General features: G+C 36.3%; 1 protein-coding gene across 1 annotated transcript in view; it reads left to right on the top strand.

The window, feature by feature from the left end:
- Positions 1-21,858, top strand: part of LOC149542896 (Nucleotidyltransferase family protein) — a 129,459-nt gene extending 107,601 nt beyond the window's left edge. Inside the window, exons 5-7 of the mRNA XM_089797814.1 lie at positions 20,363-20,559; positions 20,944-21,179; positions 21,332-21,858. Of these exons, the coding sequence (XP_089653940.1) occupies positions 20,363-20,559; positions 20,944-21,154 (408 nt within the window). The 3' untranslated portion in view covers positions 21,155-21,179; positions 21,332-21,858. The remainder of the gene's footprint in view (positions 1-20,362; positions 20,560-20,943; positions 21,180-21,331) is intronic.
- The last annotated feature ends 342 nt before the right edge of the window (positions 21,859-22,200 follow it).

The raw sequence follows: 22,200 nt of genomic DNA on the forward strand, positions 1-22,200 counted from the left end.
CACCAAAAAATTCAAGATTTTTCGAAAAACCCAAATCTAACAAAAATTCCATTTTTTGAAAATTGCTCAAGTTTATACAATTATATCCAGATTTTCAAAAAAAATTGTCTAAGTACAAAATTTGCAATTTTATCTTGCCAAGTGTTGTTCTTTGAAATTCGTTCAACCTAAGGATAAAATTAGTCGTTCTAGAAAATCAAGCTAAAACTGGGTGAAAAAATAAATCTAACCTCCTCCCTCCTGGCTTGAAGGCATCCAAGAAGTAAAATTTTCTAAAACTGGAAATTTTTGGATGTCAAAATTTTTTGCCAAGGCGATCAAGGAAAAGGGGGTCCACAAAATTTTTGGGGCGATGATGTGAAAACTTCACATCAGGACCCCCTATACGTTTTCTTGGGAGGTTGTAATATCGAAGAGGGTGACTCTAAATCGTGTGCGATCTTAATAGCATCATCCAAGGTGTTTGGTTTAAGTACCTTAACCAAACCTCTGTAAACCCTCCTGTAAACCCTCGGTGAACAACATTATGTTGTTCTAACATATCTAGAACCATCACCGAGATCTGTTGAAACTTGTCAATGAAATAATCCAGAGATCCACCCTATCCTGTTGTTCTATCCTGTAAACCCTCGGTGAACAACATTATGTTGTTCTAACATATCTAGAACCATCACCGAGATCTGCTGAAACTTGTCAATGAAATAATCCAGAGATCCACCCTATCGTAACTGAGCCAAATCCTTATAATAGACCTCAATATCTTTCTAGTCAAAGCGAGTAATCAGCTTAGAGCTGAAAGTCTCATAGGACGTAATAAAACCATGATCCTGGGTAACCAACCCATGATGCCACCAATCATATGCTGCTCCCTCTAAGTGCATAGTAGCAAATCTGATAGCTTTTCTCTTTGACATAGGTTTAAGTGTTAGGTGAGTATCTATTTTGTGAATCCAGGCTCTCGCAGATGTCTTACTACTGCCATCAAAAGTAGGGAGAGATAGTTTTTTCATAGCATGTTTTAAGTCTCTTTTTGGTGTTGTAAGTCTCCTATCTTGCTGTTGTTTATCTTCCTTTTCTAATTTAGATATTGGACAAAGGACATATTTTGTTTAATTGGATTAGGAAACAAATCCCATTCATCATACATTGCCATAACATTGTTTGGTAGTAAGTTTGGTGCCGCTTGTGGTGCTACCTCTTCCTCTGCATTAAAAACTGGCATTAAAGGCCTATCAGTGTTTCATGTGAGAGCCCTAATAGCTCGGGGTAATCCCGCTAAACTACTACCTCCATTGTGATGGCTTGGGGCTCCATTGTTAACAAGGGCTAATTAGGTGCAAGTTGTTGAAGTGCATCTGCTATGTTATTTTACCCATCTCTAATAGCCCGCAATGTTTCCCTTATCGATTTGGTTCGGCTTCATTACGTGCAATTTGAATTTTGTCTTCTTGTTTTGCTTGTTCAATCCGATCAACTTGTTTAGTCTGTTCAGCTTGTTCTCCTATTCCAAAAAATCAATTCCTCATCCACTGAATAACTATCCTCAATATCAATCTACTCAGAAGACTCTGCTTGTTCCAGTTGGAGGTGACTAAATTTATAAGGTTTCTTCCTCATACACTGCTATCATTTTATTTCCTGTTTATCCCACAAGATGGCAGGACCTATAGCTCTGATACCACTTTAATAATCTTTGTTGGTTTGGACCAAACAAAATATCGAACTAGGACTAACAAGAATTTCGTCAAACAGTTGTAATGTAACCAGTTCTTTGAGCAAGGTATTACTGTATCAACAATTTACTATTTAATGGAGCTAATACTAAGGAATGAACATGCCAAACCATGATACCGGTACTTCAATCAAATCGGAATTAGAAATTGGTTAGAAAACTTAATACAATATCTTATATTCAGGTTAATGAATCAATAAGCTTAAAGCTACAACCTGAGGATGCGGTTCAGTCTTTACAATATCATCAGATATGCAATGTGAACAGTGCAGAGTGAGTAAGGATGAAAAGACTTGAATATGGTGAATACCGTCAAGAAACTTGAGCCGACATCAACCACCTAGTCCATCAATGCTTCCAGGTTCTCAACCTGACTACCACCTGTTGCTGGTCTCTATGTTGTTGATGGAACCTGATTCATACTGTAGGTGCAGATAATGCCGTTGGAGATGCTAAATGCCCAAGCCGTGTATTGCTTATTGAATCCCCTCCCATTGATGACTTCTCAACAAGCTATCGTATTCTACAGCTACCAACTGCAACGCAAGGTCTCTGCTTTAGTTACCTCCAATACCGTATTTGTCATACTATTCTGCCTGACCTTCAATCTTACAGGATGTTGCTCACGTGCAAAATAATAATGTGGGATTGATTCAATGCAGATGGATACCTGTCCAACTGTCCCGTAATCTCCACTGAATGGAAAGGCATTCTGCCACTGTGTAAAACACATATGAAGGAAATCACACTTTGCAAAATAATACCAAACTCTGACCTAGAAGTGTCTGCTTCCTTGAATGCTGACCCACTTCAAACTAGTGTTCTGTAGAAGCCAACACCATTCAATGACTAGTTCTCTTCTTGTTTAATTCAGTAGTTCCAACTTCTTGCCTAACCTCCAAATTGAACTCCAAATCTGTTAGTATTGTGCTGCACTAGGTTTGTGTCTAGTTTCACACTTTTCCTCAAGGGGTTTCATCCTTAGGGAAATCCAGTCACATCTAAGTAACCTTAGGATTTATAAAATAACATATATTCATTCGTGGTCCCAATCCCAACGTAACAACCTTCTTATATAACCTCGAAGTGTGGTGAGATACAAACATCTTAGCAATGTGTGGTAAAAGACTTTCGTCTTTTAGTCACTTAAGTCACTTTGTCCTAAAGTGACTTTAAATAATAAAACACTTTATATTTCAACTCAATAAAATAAAGTGACTTAAAACCTTAAGGTTTCCCATTTAAAATCTCCTCAATTGAAACCTAAACTCCTGTGACTAACTTGCATCCTAAATCACATGCCGTTAGTCTATCCGGAGGGAAGGTAGACCAAATAGGTGCCATTAAGGCTAGTGTGGAGAAGGGGACATTACAAGTTAGTAGGGGAAAATGTGTTTATTTTGTTTGCAAATCATGCCTATTTCTAGTAGGAAAATCACTACAGTGTTTCTAATGTCACAAGTTTATTTCTGGTGAAATTGTGCCATTTTTCATCTATAAATTGTAGACTGTGTGAAAATCATGGCACGAATTTCCTCTTAGATCACACATTGATTTTTGCAGTTTGTAATTTCTTGTGATTGGTTTTTTGGCCATGATCATATTATCCTGGCATTTAATGGGTTTTTGGTGCTTGTTTTCATAATTTATATTAAAATTGAAGATTTTCTTGTTTACAAAGTTGGCTAAGAGGATTTCTAATTTTTTTTGGTCAATTCAAAAACAAAACCGTGGGTTGTTGGGATTGTTGATGTCTTCAACACTAGAGAATTTTTTATCAATTTTTTTGCCAAGTTTGTGTCTTGTGGCTTGGCCATGAAAGTTGATTTTTTTGGATAAAATTTTGGTCAGGTTTGTAAGTTTGAATGATTAGGGTTTTAGCTGACCTTTACAAATGTATTTGATGTTTTCTAGAAAAAATCACGGGCTTTCAAATTTTTTTGGTGGTGCCAGGGGTTTTTTTGTGATTGATAGGTTATTTCTCTATGGTATTGCATTGTGGGAGGGATGGCATCATTACCCAACATCATGTTGGAAGGTAACCATTGCTTCACTGGCAAAAATTCTAACAGTTGGAAATAATGTACAGTCATGATTTTCCAGTATAGATGCCTTGATAAGAGTATATTTTGTTTTGAAACTCAACCAACGGTTGCAAGTAAGGACTAGAGAAAGTTTGATGAGCATAATGCATGTTTGATGAGCGTAATCAAGAAGCATTCATGCTGATCTAGTTATTAATGACAAGTGAAATGCTCCTTTGGTTTCATTGGGCAAATCCTCTACATAGATTTTAAAACTTCTACAAGATCTGTATTAAATGTTAGATAAAGGCAGACTTTCTTCTTGAAAAATGTACTATTTTCTATAGGTATATGGGAGAAGTTATGGTGGTAAATTACGTTGAAGAGCTTACCACACACATATGAGCATTTCTACCAATGTTGACCCAATGTTCATTGATTTATGCAATACACTCTTTTAGGAAGATAGATAGGCAAAAGAAGTAGTTCGGCAGCAAAAGATGACACATCGAGTTTGAAATGTAGTTTTTCTGCCAAGGATAGGTGCAAAGGAAAGTGGTCTCAAATGGAAAGTTAAAAGAATTTTGATGATACGTTGAAGAATCTAAAAAATATCATGTCGCTACATGAAGCACTATAGGAAGAGATTGTTTGAAAAGGAATCCAACTATGGAGGGCTTTGCAATTGGCTCATGTTACAGAGAATTCGATGCAGAGTTGATATTTTGTGCCTTCATGGTCTACCGATCATTAATTTGGGTTGTGTATTTTGCATGATACATTGCTTTTAAAGTGTTTGGACATTCTATTGATAAGAAGGATAGGTTCAGTATACAATTGTTGGAAGAGGCATCATTCAGATAACCTTTGGAGGGAGAAATCTTATTTTCCTCAATGTGTACTATGTGCTGAGCACGCGGCTCCATTTTCTTTGCAAGTTTAAGTACTCCATTTTTCCAAGCTGGACATTGTTTTTAGCACACACAAGTGCTACTATTGACAAGAATTCCAAGCAAAGCGCCGTAGCTAGCATGGAAAATAATGGGTCGTATAAGCTGGCTGACATTGGAGAAGTCCAAGAATGTGCATTCGTAGACATAAATGCATCAACCTTAGTGTCATGGGCATCTCAACTTCTATTATCACTTAGAATTGGATTGGGAGAGTATGATATAAGGTTTTCTTGAATTCCAACAACAAATACAAGGTGTTTGCGGAGCTTGCCAAGAAGGGAAGTAGAACAATACTTTGTTTTGAGGACTGGCTTGGACGATGTAGAGAATTTTCCAATTCTTTAAAGTTACATCATCAACCATTGGTGCTAGGTATTCTTTTCTTTGTTGATGTTTTTAATAGGAAAATATAGGTCTATTTCTTAAACACAAAATTAGAAGTGTGTAAGGGATTCCAAAATTTCAAAGCATTAGTAGAAAAAGAGTTTGGTTGTTCATGTGTACCTAGGTGCTTGGGTAGGTACTCGGGCATACGCTTTGGTGCAGGAGCACCTGTCAAAAAAGAACAACGAGAGGATCCATGAGGATAGAATACTTTATTATGACATTTAAAATAAATTTTGAATCCATTTAAGTCAATATGTAAGCCTAAGTAATGCCATTTCTAATAGATTGTCAAAGTTGTCTAGTATGGTCGAATTATGTAAATAAACCCATGAAAGGGTAAAATATCATTAAATATCAATTTTAGTCTATTTTTAAAATATTATTAAGGGTTTTATAAAGTTTATAGGTCATTTGTAGAAAAGTACATAAGTTGTCAAATATGTAAATAAAATATTGTCATAAAAAAAGTGATAATATGAAAAAATTGATGTAAAAGAGAAGGTGAAAGGTCATAGGAGGTATCCAATAGGTTAGAGGACTTGCAAAGACATTAAAATAACATGTATTGGTTGTGATTTTTATATTGTACAATTTGTAAACGTTTGGAGAAGATTTGAAATAAGAAGTTGGATTTTGTAAGTTTTTTCTAATTTTTCTGTGTAATTTTTCTAGAAATCCGACTGTTGTTTCTATTGGTAAAAAGTTATATGAATGTATAAAGACCTGCAACTTATATTTTTGGAAAGGCATTTGAGTTAGCTTTCTTTTGGTTTTGGTTTGGTTGAATTTCATCGCAATTTGAAGAAGTTATAGTCGTTTTAGTGAAGATTGGTCTGAACCTGATTTTCATGGTAGCAATTTTAGAAAAAAATTAATAACTTTTATTCCATTAATTGGATTGAGCTATAAATTGGGTAAAATTGTTTAACTCATCCGAAATCAATTTAATAAGATGGATTTGTGATAATCTGTAAAAGTTATGAGTAAATATTTGAAGCATTTTGATGTTGTCCAGCTCATTAATTTGGTTGAAAACAATATTACACCAATACTGGGGTACGTTGACACAAGTTTCCGGGACAACGAGAAAATGGACCTCGTTTTAGGGATGATAGGGGGATGGCAAGGGGAGGAGGCAAGGAGGGGTGTTGTATAGTATATATATAGAACTTGAAATGCTTGTTACGAAATGAAGTTTCAGTAGAACATACCAAATTAAAATATTTGAACATAGCAAAAATACAACATGACTAGAACCATTGAACATTCAACGTAGTAGCATATTACATACCAATAATAACAATCAAAATTCAAAACTCAAATAGAAATCCAAGTACCCATTCCAACAGCAGCATGGTTGTGGAATGGCAAAGGTGGGGGTACTTGGGTACGCAAGTACCCATTGCAAGGATTTCTCAGAGACGGGTACCTCGAGGTTTGGAAGGGAGGTGCAAGTCCCCACATTACATTGGATGAAAATGTCGATTATTGAAGCCTCTTGAGTTTTAATCCCAAAAGAAGTTTTAAAAAGGTGTACCTCTACATCACCCTTGGGTTAACTTGTACCTAGATGTACCTAGTATGGCTGCGAGATACCGCTAGGGTGTACATGGTACATCAGCTCTACACTAGTTGACCGAAAGATAGATTGATGTTAGGGGGATTTTTAGAGGTTAATAGGGGTCAAATTTCCTTAAAATTTCACCAAGGAAGATGTGTCAAGGAGTTTTCTTGATGTTATAAGTCAGGCACAGGCACAAGCACAACATTGTCATGCTCCCCCAACTTTTAGATTTATAAAAACCTAAGCTAGACATTCATTTAAGACCTTTTTCACATTTTGAAAACAAGGCAAAGTATTCCTACTTTTGAACTTAAAGACAATCCCGTCACATTTTTACCTAAAATTTGCTTCTTGCAATATTTTTTTGAACATTACATTTCTAGAAAATTAGGGCCATCTTTTTTGGAAAAAATGAGCAAATTCCTTCCTTGTCTAGTGGAGAATGAAATTAAAATGAAGAAATTCGTGCTTTCAATCAAGTCTTCAATTCATTCACCCAATCAAAGGTGAAAGTTTTATGCTTTGTAACACTTGATAGCTCATTGAGAGCTTAATGGTGTCATTGCTAATTTGCAGATCTTTCTAGAGAATAAATCTGAACATTCATAGTTATCTGGAACAACTGATGATCAGTTAGTAATATTGTATTAATGAGTGCTCTTGATGCCTTAATAATTTTACTTGGTTGACAACACAGATCAGACTTTGTCTGATTTATATGTTATTATGGAAGACTGATATAGAACAGACTAAAACGTCTTTATGAATTCGATGACTGCTGGAAGAGATACGATGCTGATGTTATAGATGGTATTATCCAACAGTCATCTGCGAGTATATGTATTACCACTGGGGTCATGATCATGAATGGTAGTGACTCTCCTGTGGCACTTGCCACAGGGAGTCACACCCATTCATGATGGTGACTCCTTCCAACATAATTGCTATACTTATCGATATACATAATGGTGTCTATGCATCAATTCACAACAGCCGATACATATTAGTTAGGAACATAAGTAATAGATATATATTTGTATATGTCAAAATCACATTTATATATATTCATCCATTATTATTAAATTCATGATCATGATAAGAATGCTTCAATCCAAATGAAGCTATATTCTTAACACTCCCTCTTAGAAGGAGGATTGAATGCATACTTCCGAGTAATGTACTTGAATCAACCAGTATCACTATTCCTATCTATTCCAGAACTGAATGTAGTGATAATCACCATATCAAGATATTCAATACATTCGTGGATTTCAACCCAATGTAGTCAATCTTGATACATCTGTCATTATATGTTCCCATCATTAGGACACATAACAACAGGTCAAACTATTTTTAAGATCGTCACCTTAAAATAGTGACCTAATCCACATGAAAGATCATCACCTTTCTTGCCACAACAAATCCACGATATTGCAATATTGATTTTATTAATTATTCAATAATAAATTTACAAAATATTGAATTACATTTTGATCATATCAAGTTTGTTCCTGAAGTACTTAAACTTCAACCTAGCAAGAGGTTTAGTGAAGATGTCAGCCTTCTGTTCTTCAGTGCTGATGTATATCAGCTTAATAACATCTCTTTCCACCATATTCTTATATAATGATGAGGAATCTCTATGTGCTTGGTTGGACCTGTTATGAAAAAACTGGGTTAACTGATAGTTTAATGCAGCTTTGATTGTCAAAGTGAATTATAGTGGAGTTCAGTGGTTTTCGAAATAGTCCATATAGAAGTTTCCTTAACCATATTGCTTCATGTGTTCCTGTGGAGGCTTTCTTTAATTTGCTTCTGTAGATCTCCGAGCAATTGCTGATCGTTTTCTGCTGAATCAAGATATCATAGCCGAACTAAGGCTAAAACAACATCCAATAGTACTTTTGCAATTAGTAGAATCACCTGCCCAGTTTAAATTAGTATAACCTTGAAGTTGTAGCTCAATATTCTCATACTTCAGCCACAGTCCAATTGTTCCTCAAAGATACCTTAGAATATGCTTGGCTTCCATTAGATGAATCTTCTTGGGTTCACACATGAAGTGACTTAACACATTTGTAGCATAACAGATATCTAGTCGAGTGTTCACAAAGTACATAAGGGAGCCAACAATTTGCCAATAGTGAGTGGGATCTACAAGTTCTAAATTTGTTGCTTAAGTTTTAAGCTTATGAATGTTAGTTTCCATTGGAGTAAGTAATGGTTTACAGTCCATCATTCCAAATCTAGTTAAGATATTTGTAGTGTATTTGGCTATGAGATCCTATTTACATTTGGCTATTAGATGATGTGTGCCTATTATCAACAAATCATCAACATAAAGAATGAGTATCATTGTTAGATATTTTGAAATATATATTTTGATCAGCTTCATTCTTAGAATATCCCAATTTGAGAAGATAGTTGTCTATCCTCTCATAACAAGCCCTGGGAGCTTGCTTCAACCCATAGAGGGCTTTCTTTAATTTGCATAGTATAGCTTCCGGTCTTGTGTCGTGAGTTCCTCACGTTGCTCTATAAATACTTCTTCGTCAATGATGCCATTTAGGAAGGCTATCTTTACATGCATTTGATGTATTTTCCATCCTTTGGATGCAACAATAACAATTATCGTTCTTATTGAATTGTAACGTGCAACCGGAGCAAATGTTTCTTCATAATCAATTCCGGCCCTTTGTGAAAAACCCCTTGCAACGAATCTAGCTTTTTGTTTTTTATTGCCTCCGTCAGATGCATATTTGATTTTAAACAACCATTTGGAAGGAACAACTGATTTATTTTTAGGTCTAGGAACAATATCCCAGACATCATTCTTTAGAATGGATCGATATTCCTCTATCATTGCATCTTTCCATGCTTGACATTTTAGGTTCTCCTCAACATTAGTTGGTTCTATTTTTGTGAGTTTTGAGGCAACATAGCATTTTTGATTTCTTCTTTTCTTATTTTCTTTAGAGACCTCATTTGGTTCTATATTATTCTCTTCAATCATTTTCCTTGCCCATAGTGGTCTTTTTTTGCATCTTAAACCTTCATCATTTTTAGCTTTCTTCATCATTTTCATCATTAAATGTAGGCATGTCCTCGTCTTTAGAAAGACTTTCCCTCATAATGGAGTTCTCCCTCTAATTTTCATAATTGAAATTTTCTTCTATGATAAACTCCCTCTGATTCTCATAATTATAATTTTCTTTCGTGATAAACTCCCTCCAATTTTCAATTTTCCCATCTTCTTTGTTTAAGTATGTTTTGAAAGCGATATCTTCGTCAACCTTCATATCCCTACTTATTTCAATAGACTTTTGTCCTGGAATATATACTCTGTATTCCTTAGTTGTTTCATTGTAGCCAGTGAATATGCCTTTCTTTCCAAAAGGTTATACTTTAGACCTTTTCTCTTTGGGAATGTGAATGTAGACTAGACAACCAAAAATTCGTAGATGGCTCAGATCTGGTTTGATACCACATGCTTCTTCAGGAGTTATATTTTCTAATGTTACATTATTTTCTAATGTTACATGAGGGCTTCTGTTTTGAACGTAAACTGCTGTACTTGCTGCTTTGGCCCAAAAAGACATAGGGAGAATTTGATCACGAATCATGGCTTTTGTTGCTTCTATAATAGTTCTATTATTTTTTTCTGCAACTCCATTTTGTTGAGAATTATAAGGCACTGTTGTCTGCCTCTTAATCCCAACCCCATTATTTATTTCAAATGTATCTTTTATAGTTTTAAACACTTCATATGCTGTTTTCAACCTTGCTATGGAGGGAAGTATGTGTTCCCTTACAACATCAATTATAATCTTCTTAACTTTATTGTTATGTCCTTTTCAAGTTGATTTTTCAGATTCTTCTTCAGGCATCTTAATATCTTTTTCTATGAAGGAATCTAGTTCGAGTTCTTCAAGCAAGGCTATGACTCGAATTTTCCATGAAGAGAAGTTTGCAGACCCTTCCAGTCTGTCTTCTACTTTGATCCCGTTCACCATTTTGATTTAGGTTGAGTTTTGACTTCTATTAGGCGAGGAATGAATCTGAATACTGATTTTTCTCTAGTTAGGCTCTGATACCATGTTAATTTGCAGCTCTTTCTAGAGAATAAATCTGAACACTTATAGTTATCTGGAATAAGTTGTGAGCAGTTAGTAATATCATATTTATGTGTGCTCTTGATGCCTTAATAATTTTACTTGGCTGACAACACAGATCAGATGTTGTCTGATTTATATGTTAATATGAAAGACTGATATAGAACAAACTAAAACGTCTTGATGAATTGGATGACTGCTGGAAGAGATATGATGCCGATGTTATAGATGGTATAATCCAACAGTCATTTGCGAGTATATGTATTACCATGGGGGGTCGCGATCATGAATGATTGTGACTCTCTCGTGGCACTTGCCATGGGGAGTCACACCCATTCATGATGGTGACTCCTTCCAACATAATCACTATACTTATCTATATACATAATGGTGTCTATGCATCGATTCACAACAACCGATATATATATATATATTATTTAAGAACACAAGTAATAGATAATGTGGTGTGTGTGTGTGTATTTCAAAATCAAACTTATATATATTCATCCATTATTATTAAATTCATGATCATGATAAGAATGCTTCAATCCAAATGAAGCTATATTCTTAACAATCATTATAGGAGAGGTTATTTGCCTCTTGAGGTTTCTTGGTGCTGTCACTTTCGTCATGCCATTGTTTTGGATCGACTTTTGGCCTATCTTTAGGATGTGATTTTTTAAAATATATTTACGAGGGCTCACCTTGGCAAGGAATCTACCATCTTGTTTTGAAGGAGATGCGAAACTTTGTGGGTATTGTATATGCCTCTTCATTTCACTGATGATTTTGTTTAATGTGTTGAAATTATGATTGCATCTTTGAGTAGCTCGTTGTTTGTAGAAGTCTTTTACATTTTCTGCACTGCTTTATATTTCTTTTGTATCCCTGCTACTGTGAGCTTGTTAGTTGTGAGTGTGTTAAGTTGTTTGTTGAGTTGAGAGGCCTTTGAGGTTCTAGACACAATTTTCACCTAAGCTTTAGTGCTTTGATCTACTAAACATTAATTACCACAAGGGCCTCATAAAACATTTGTGTTCTTTTCTCAACAATTTATGCAAAATTCTTTGTTTAGATTGATGTAGAGTGCCTTATTATCTAGGCCTGGACTTTGTCTTTCCACCTCATTGAATTTGATTTCTAGTTCATCAACTTTTATTCTCTTGCGTTTTCTTCATCTTGTCTTCCATGTTGGGTAGCTGGTTACTATGATGTTGGCTGTTTCCTGTGCAATTTATTGACAAAATCCAACATTTAACAATTTTGGGTGATGATGAAAAGAACTATGAAGCCTAGTCCTAAACTAGGATAGGACAATTTTTCTTACATAGGTTGCAAAGCAATCATACCACTTGTTATTTCCTAGGTTGGTGGAGATGCTGTACACACATTTGAGTACATCTCCATAATCCCACATTGGTTGCACATATACATTTGTTGTTGTTGTATCTTGCACGTATCAATTTATAGCTATTGTGAGCTTGTCAATTGTGATTTTGTTATCTTGTTTCTTGAGTTGAGAGGTCTTTGAGGCCAAAGATGATTTATTAGCTAGAGATATTGATACTCACCTAAGCTTTAGTGCTTTGGTCTACTACACATTAATTAGCGTGAGGGTCTCTTATAGGCTTCATATAGCATTTGTGATCTCGTCTCAATAGAACATGCAAAATTCTTTGATTAGATTGATGTAGAGTGGCTTATTTTCCAAGCTTTGGCTTTGTCTTTCCACCTCATTGAATTTGATTTCCAGTTCATCTTTGATATCCTCTTGCTTTTTCTTGAGCTTGTCTTCCATGTTGGGTAGTTGGTTGCTATAATGTTAGCTTTTTCATTGTGCAATTTATTCACAAAATCCAACATTTAGCAATTTTGGGTGATTGTGAAAAGAAGAAAAATATGAAGCCTAGTACTAAATTGGAATAGGATAAAATTTCTCAGGTAGGTTGCAAAGCATCATACCACTTGTTCTTTCCTAGGTTGGTGGAGATATCGCACACACATGCGAGTACATCTCCATAATCCTACACTAGTTGCAGAATTACATTTGTTGGAAGTGTTTCTTAGTATGTATTTATTTATAGCTTTTGTTTTAGCTATCTAGAATCATCATTGTATATTTACATCCTTTGATAGAACAAAATTGCTCATTTTGGTTGTCTCTTGTGTTTTCATTGGAGGCCAATCACATAGCCGAATCTTTCTATTACTATGGACATTAATATATATTTGTAGCATTAGTCTTCCGTTTATTTGTAATGTCCCCAACGTAAGGCATCATAGTGAAGTGCTAACCTTTTTTTTTTTTTTGTCTTGAGAAGGTTAAATTTGGGCACTCGATAAGGGACTAGTGGCATTCAAGACATAGCAAGGAGACGTTGGATGAAGACAAATGAGGGTGTTGTGTTGTTGCCAATGGGCTGCCTATGTAGAAGGCAAGCAAAGACAAAATTAGGATGAAGGCTCATTGCTGGAACAATGGGCATGACTCATTGTAAGTAATCGCATATACCACTTTTTAGCTTTGGCATTACTTTTGGGAATTGGTCGGTTTCCAGCGGAACACGAACGGTTGGAGATAGGTATGAAAGGAGGCCATTTAAAAGGGGAGACAGGGACAGAAGGAAAAAAAGAGAAACAATGTGTGGGAATCGCACAAATAAATCACAGGCTACAGTTCGAGAGTGTGTGGGACGTTAACCTTGCATGATAACGACCTTGATGCCATCTCTAGAGGGTCTTGAGGTCCATGCTAATAGCTTCAGGAGTGTCAAATATAGTTCAGACTGCATCACGTGGTGTTTGGGAAGATCACAACAGTCTGCAATAAGTAATGAGGGGGATAGGCTGAGTTGCAAAATAACAATAGAATGGAATGCAAAACAACTAGTGGTGACATCTTGTGCATGCATAGTTCTGCTCACTGGTAGGCACAGAGGGAAGTGAGCTTGATGATTAACACATGGATCTCGACAACATACTAGATTTCGTGCTAGTCTCCCTTGTCAAAGCGCATCCTATAGGTGTCACGTGGAGCAGGAAGCTTAGTACTATAGGAACCATTAGTGGGTGACCATGTATTAGTCTTTTCCAATTGGCATGTCATTTGTTGAACCAGCTTGTATGAAATGGAAACTTTTGCAAATAAAGGTTATGTTCATAGTGTTCCTTGTGTTATGGAAGCTCCAATTCCTTTCTTACTAGTTATACTGCTTTAATGTTAATCACTATTGTGCATTGTAATTCTTATGAATTGTAATAATAATTGGACTGAGCGAAAAAATCCTCCTCGTTTTTATAAATCCCAAGTAACAACTAAAATTGCAAGTGGGCTCTCAATTCATAACCGGGCATCCTAGGTGATGAACAATAGCATGACAGGTTTGGTCCAGAACATTACAGTGGTATTAGAGCTTTAAGATTCTCTAGCTTATGGAGTTCGTTGTGACTGATTGCAACAATGTTGTTGGAGGATGAAGAGGGCCAATTATAACCTATGGCATACACCAGCACGACAGGTTAGGAATTAAGGTGACCAAGAATCTAAGAGTGAAATTGCATTGTAGGTGGAAATAGAACCCAGTGATAGTAGATTCCAAGGAAGTTATATTCGCGAATATGGGTGAAAGAAATGCAGAGGACGATCAGGCATGCATGTTTAGATAGTTGATAGAAACCATCAACCAAGGGAATGTGTTGGTTGAACAAAGAGCACAACGATAAGAACAATGAATGGAACTCATGATGCAAATGATGGCAAGACAAATTGGGTTAAACCTGAACATAAATGACATTGGGGTTAATGGTGCAATAAATGAGAATGGGGGAGTCAATGGAGGACAAAATATGGGTAACAATGGCGAGGGTAATATAGCCAACAATACAGAGCAGCAGTTTGACCCAAATGGACCAAATGGAGGAATACATGTGGCTGATACATGCTGAGTTGCTAAGAAAGATTAACAAATATTCCCTTCCTTCTTATGACGGTATAGGTAAGATGACCACAAGGGCTTGGGTCCAAAAGTTAGATATGTATTTGTAGCTGAATCCTATGCTAGAAGAGTATGTCGTCAAATTTGCTACCTTACACCTAGAGGGACTTCTACACAAATGGTGGAATCATGGCATGATCACCTTGGGGCATTATCAAATTACTTCGTATATTGACTTCATAGAAACATTGATTGAAAGGTTTGATAACAAGGATCCTATGCTACACTTTAAGGAGTTAGCACAATGGAAACAATGGACAAGTGTTGATAATTACATAGCTGAATTTCAAAGGCTAGCAGCCCTAGTAACAAATATGGCACCTAGTAGGCTCTTAATGCTCTTTATGGAGGGCCTCACGAAACCATTAAGAGGATGGATCAAAGGCCTTAGTCCAACTATGTTGCAACAGGCCTATAAAAAGGCAAGAGACATGGAGCCAACCACATCTAGAGACAGATTTTATTCTAAGGGTTCCACTTTTAAAAATGACAGAGATAAGAAGCCCTTCCACAAAGAACAACCTCCAAAAGCTGAAACTATAAAGGTGGACAACGATAAACTCAATGAATTTAGAAGGAAAATGTTATGCTTTCATCGTAGGGAACCATGGGATTTGTCTGACAAATGCTCTCTCAAAGCTAAGGCAGCCAACATGGAATATTTTTCAGTGGAAGAGTCATTATTAGAAGGAGATGACAGCCATTCAGAAGGTGAAGACAACAAGGGAGGTAAGTTTACGGATGATGAGGTGGTCGAGGGGAGAGTTATAGCCCGCTTATTAGGTGATGAACAAGCTATTACCTTCCGTGTGAGGAGCACTATTCAGGGGCAGCAAGTGATTACTTTTGTAGATATAGGTGCTACACATATTTTTATATCTGAGACACTTGTTGCTAGACTTGGGCTCTAAACAAATATGCATGGAGGTTTCAAAGTCATGGTGGCTAGTGGACATCAACTTCTCAGTTCTTTGGTAGTGAAGGATATGCCTCTGTGTATGGTGTTTTAATATTACAGACAAATTTTATGTTGTTCCCATGAGTGAACTGATTATAATTGCATTTGGGGCATGACTTGGATGAAGACCTTATATGAGTTCACTTTCAACCTAGATAGGATGGATTTGAAGTTCGAGCATCAGGGTAGGAAAGTGGTGATTAGAGCTCTTATAGATAAGGGGCCTAGGGTGATATCTTTAAGATGCTGATTAAGCATGATCAAGTGTAGTGGGTGGTAGGAGTTGTGTTGATGCCAAGGAGAGTGCAACAGAAGCATGAGTACCCATCGCAAATTCAGGATTTACTAACCAAACACTTTAAAGTGTTTGAAGATATTCCGGCAGGGAGACCACCAGAAAAGGGTATGGACCATGTGATTGCGTTAGAGGAGGGAGCCAAACCGGTTATTATTACACCTTACATGCATCCAAAGAGGTACAAGGATGAGATAGAGAAAGCCATTAAAGAGCTTCTAGAGATTGGTCACATCAAGCCAAGTAAGAGTCCCTTTGCTTTAGCAGTGGTATTAGTCACGAGGAAGGATGGGATGTTTCAGATGTGCATTGATTACAGGTAGCTTAATAAGTGCACCATTATGAACCGATACCCCATACCCAAGATCGATGAGTTGATAGATGAGTTGCATGGGGCATGCTACTTCCCAAAGATTGATTTGATATCCGACTACCATTAAATTAGAGTCCGGGTTGAGGATGTAGAGAAAACTGCTTTCAGGTGCCATTATGAGCACCTCAAGTTCTTGTTCATGCCTTTTGGGTTGACCATTGCGTGAGCAACTTTCCAATCATGTATGAACAAGACATTTGGGGACCAGTACAGAGTTGTATTGATCTTCTTTGATGATATACTCATTTACAGTAAGACATGGGAGAAGCACTTGCAACACTTAGATATTGTTTTGGGCATCTCGGAGAGGGAGTTGCTATATGTGAAAATGTTGAAGTGCGAGTTTGCCATGACAGAGTTATTATATCTTGGACACATCATCATTGCAGAGGGCGTCTGAGTGGAGCCAGAGAAGATTCGTGCTATTATGGATTGGCCTCCACCCAAGAATCTTTCACACCTTTGAGAGTTCATGGAATTGTGTGGTTTCTACCGGCACTTTGTGAAGGGATATTCACAAGTGACAACTCTCCTTATTGACTTGACTTGGAAAGTCGCTTTTGAGTTGATAGATCGATCTTAGCAGTGCTTTGACAAGTTCAACCAGTTGATGAGCTCTTGCCCTATATAAGCCGCCCTTGATTTTACTAGACCCTTGAGTTACATTGTGATGCTTCAGTGGAGGGGGTAGGAGCAGTGTTGATTTAGGACAAACACTTGATTGCTTATGATAGCAGGAAGTTGAGTGGTGCTGAGTGGAGTTACAATATTTACAAGGAAATGTTAGCCATCATGCATGCCTTGGCTAAATTCAGGCAATTCCTGGTTGACAACAAGTTTACGGTTAAGAGAAATCATAACAACTTGAAACATTTCCTTGGGTAGTAAGAGTTGAATGATAGGCAACAGAGTTGAATGATAGGCAACAGAAGTGGGTCACTAAGCTACAAGCATATGACTTTGATATTGTTTTTGTTAAAGGGAAGAAAAAACATAGTTGCTTATTTACCACACAAACCACACTTGTTTGCGATTGGGGCATTACTGGATGATTGGAGAGAGCTGATTATGGTAGATTATGCTGCTGGAAATGATTGGGCCACAAGCATCATAGATGGTATCAAGGATGAGAGATATATGGTTGTGAATGGATTGATCATGTATAAGAACATGATATGGTTGGTACCCAGTTTTGCGATTAAGTGGAAGATCCTTAGATCCTTTCATGACTCACCTATGACAGGGCACCAGGGATACTTTAAGACATACAAGCAGGTGAGGGAGCGGTTTTCTTCGAAAGTTCTCAAGATGGATATTTTGTAGCATGTGAGGGAGTGTGTAGCTTGCTAACAAAATAAACATAAACACTCCTATCTTGGTGGTTAGTGCAGCCCTTACCCATTCTTGAGCGGAAGTGGGACAACATATCAATGAACTTCATCATAGGCTTACCCAGGGTGCAGGGTAGAGACTATATTTATATGGTGGTGGATCGGTTAACCAAGTTTGCTTACTTTATAGCTATTCCCTCCGCTTACACAACAGTTCAGGTGGTTGAGATTTTTTAGGGAGATTTTTAGATTACATGGGTTACCACGAACTATTGTCAGTGACTGGAACAATGGGTTCATGAGCTCATTCTGGCTGGGACACTTAAGATTATATGGCACTGAACTCACCCTAAGTACTAGTTATCTGTGTCATAGGGTTCGCCGAATTTTCGGCTTCAAGTTTGAAATTCGGCGAACCTATAAAAAATGTTAAAAAATCGCTCAAGTTCGTAAAAAAATTCGTACGGAACTGTTTTCTAGTTTTTTTAAAGGAAAAATGCAACCATCAAAAGATCGGCTAGGGCAAAATGAAGCTCGGCCAGGGAAAAATGATTGTCTCAAGGTCGCGTCTGCAGAATGTTTGAAGGTCGCGTCAGCTCCATTTTCATCATCTCTAGGTCACGTCTGCTCCATTCTCATTGTCTGGCGTCTGAAGGTCATGCCTTGCGTTTGCTACTCCATTTTCATTAGCCGACTGCTCTCCATTTTCGTCCGCAACTGTGCCTGCATTTTCCTACAACAGTATCTCCATTTTCGCATGTTTTTGTCCCCGTCTCCAATGTGGATCGGTAGTATTATAAATGTTTGATAAGATTATTAAAATAAATGTTATTTTTATTGTTATTAGGTTTCAATATTTTATAAGATTATAATAATAAATATTAAATGTTATTTTTATTATTTTCTATCAACAAATTTACTGTAGGAAAATATTTATATTTTATACATATTTATTTTTAATTTGTACAACTTTAATGTTTTCTACGTTTATTTAAATAATTATTTATTTATTATTACTATATTTTATTATTATTTATTAATTCTGTAATATTATTGTTTTATTTAGTTAAGATTATATTTTATTATCATTTATTTTATTAATAAAGATTAAATAACAATATAGTTTTTTTTTTGAAAATTACATAAGGCGAATTTAATGTTGAATTTTTTTCAATTATTTTTACTTGTCGAATTTCATCCGAACTTCATAGTTGTCGAACTCAAACTTGAACTTGTGACTTAGCTGGTTATCATCGACAAACTGACGGTCAAATGAATGTAGTGAATAAATGGCCTGAAGGTCTTAAGGACGACCTGGTTATGGAACAAATGGAAAAACCAAACAAAACAACAGGCAGACCAGCACAAGACTGATTGTATAAGGTAGGTGTTGCATTTTTCTATGATTGCAACAGTACAACCCTACAAGCAGCTCTCTGTCTAGAAACAAAATATAATAAGTTGACACCAAATTTTGTGGAGCATCTAATGTGCTTCAGAAGATTGATGGGTTTGGGTTAATAACTGGGGATGCCCCCTTCTCATGAGCTTCTAAACTTCCACATTTCTTGTTTGAAGAAGCTTAGTAGCAACTGCAAGAATTGACCTATATAGATTGACCTATAGCAACTGCAAGATTGATCCTGGAATGAGCAGATGTTTGAAGCAATAAGCAAGCAATTGCATGATAGAATTATCACATAACATTTTGTTCAATGGAAGAACTTCTCTTTGGAGAAAGCTACATTGTATGATGAGTGTTAACTGCAGGGGTATCTATATTTGGAAAGCTTCTAGGGAAACCACTTTTTAAAGGGGGAGGGCATGTTATGGTCCTGAGTGCTCTCATTGTAATGTTGTGTACGGTCATGGAGAGCAAACCTGTAACTTTATTATATGTTAGTTTCAAAATTTTATAATCTGTAGCCAGTGGCTCTTTCAGGCCATTGAGGTGGCCCAAACTTAATATTATTTAAGGACAGAAGCTAGATAGTCATTGTTTATGTATCAAGTGGTTGTGTACTCGAGCCATATATGACTTTGAGATATCATTCAGTACTTCTATATTTAGCGCCTTCTTAATTATATTTCAGATCATAGTCTATGCATTTATGCCAGCTCAGTTGTGTATGGAGATCTGTTCTGCTATTACTGCTCTGCGTGAATCTTCTCTTTATTCTGTTTGATGTGATATTTTCTGTTATTGATGTTTTGAAAATCTGCTAATATCACATTCAATATGGTATTATTTTGTCTTTGATATTGGTTGAGCCTGTTATTTGTTCATTGGATCAACAAACACAGTCATCAAATACAGAAATAAGAATATAGCAACACAGTTATGAATTGACGCTTGATATAAAAAGGAGACATTGTAGAATTTATTCAGTGTTGTGTGTATGACATGCCCTCCTTTTTTTGAAAGCTATAAATCTCTTTTAATTGTTTTTCAAAGTATTGCTCTCATGAACACATTTATGTTTTGCCTACTCTTTCATATCATAGTTCTCACATGCTTTTAGATTGAATTGAATAAAACTCATGCTAGTGGCCACAGTAGTTGTTTTTTCTTTCCATTATGGCAATTTGAGGTACAATTTATTTATTCTAAGATGCCTTTAAAATTGGCTGTTGGCAGGAAATGGAAGCAACTTATCAAGACACTATTGGTGAGATTGTATGTGCATACTATGATAGAGTGAATGAATTAAAACACTATGGTGCTCAAAACAAAGAGAGTCTTGGTCAACTGCTGTCAGCTTTCTTTGACTACTGGGCATTTCGTCATAACTATGCCAAATCTGTCATTTCAGTTCGGACTGGAAGGATTCTTAGGTTAGTGGAGATGACAACCAATTATTTATTGAAGAAGCTTAAATATGAATGCAAACATAGATTTGACCTGCTGGTTGTAATGTCTTGAACATCTACTTTCTTCAGAATTTGAAGCCTAAGTGTCTTTTCTCCTCCTTTGGTGATATTCCCATGCCCAGTTGGAAGCCTATTTGTTTTCAAATCAAACTGTATTATCATTTATGTAGAGGCCTATCTCCAACACGTCTATTTTTCTGTGTATGCCCTCAATATTTTCCTTTGTTAATAGTGCGATTCTTCTAAGATAATTTACAGGAGCTTGTTTTCTTTTCATGACCTCAGTCGGATTGAAATTTTTGAGGGAAATAGGTTGATGAGTCCCCCTTGTGGATTTGATGTATGCAGTAAGAATGAAAAGGATTGGACAAGACGAATTGGAAATGAGCGACACTTAATATGCATAGAGGACCCCTTCGAGATTTCACATGATTTGGGTCGTGTTGTTGACAAACACAGTATACGCGTGTTGAAAGAGGAATTTCAACGTGCTGCAGAAATTATGCTCTATGATCCTGAGCCTTGTGTCACATTATTCAAACCGTATGTGCCAAGTTGAAGGGAAGCAGCTATAAATATTACAGGCCAGTGTTTCCCATCCCTCCATGGTTTGGCAAATTATACTCAATTGACTTTATTTTCCAACATTTGGTGGGCAATTGGAAGAACTCAGAGATTATAATTTTTTGAGTTAGCAAAGAATCTATAAACTGAACCATTGTGACATTTATTTCAGGTTCATATCAAGTTAAGCCAGTGGATTTCCTTACAAGGCTTCGCTCTTTTTGGTGCTTTAGAGAAAGCACCCAACATATTTATCTTGGAGTTTTTGGTTATTCTGTGCATGGTGCCAGATGTGAGCTTCTTCTCTTGATTGTATATTAGAGAAAGAGATTGACTTTTTATAAATGCAAGCTTGCAGCCTTGCAGTGAAAAAAAAAGATTAAAAGGTTTCAATTAGTTGCAGTTTTACACATTTTGTTGCATGCATAATGCTGTATTTACCATATAAATAGGTCTTCTTTTATATGCGCTTTATAGGATCCTTTTAAAGATGATTTATCCGAATTTAATACCATAGTTGCCTGGGGACGTATCCTGACCCCAGTTCTGATATGCTGCTCAAACATATCTTTTACCAGAGACATACAGCGACAACTTTTGACAATAGGGAACTTGAGCCTACGAATTCATCTGTTTTAAAAAGAATGTATAATATTCTTTTGTATTAATAATTAACTAGGCAAGTATTTTGCTTGAAAATGGCCGGGGATATTTTGCCGTCGAATATTTTAATCAGGTTAACGTACATGAGTAGTACTCCATGACGAGTATTTTGCTTGAAAATGTATGGGGGTATTTTGCTGCCAATTTTTTTAGCAGGTATCACGAGTATCACTCCATGTTAGTAGCTTGTGCTTAACTAGAGCATTTCCTGATTTGCTTCTTTAACCTTATTAAAAATATCATATTAGAGGACAACGTAACTATCTGTAGTTTTCAGCTTCTGCATAAAGGCTTTAAAACAATCCATTTATTATTGACGTCATAGGTTCAGTAGGACCATTCTATACACTGATGTATGGGAGTAAATTATTAAACTAC

Source organism: Cupressus sempervirens, chromosome 8 (assembly GCF_028749045.1).
Source record: "Cupressus sempervirens isolate cs-2001-9-10 chromosome 8, ASM2874904v1, whole genome shotgun sequence".
Lineage (NCBI taxonomy): Eukaryota > Viridiplantae > Streptophyta > Pinopsida > Cupressales > Cupressaceae > Cupressus > Cupressus sempervirens.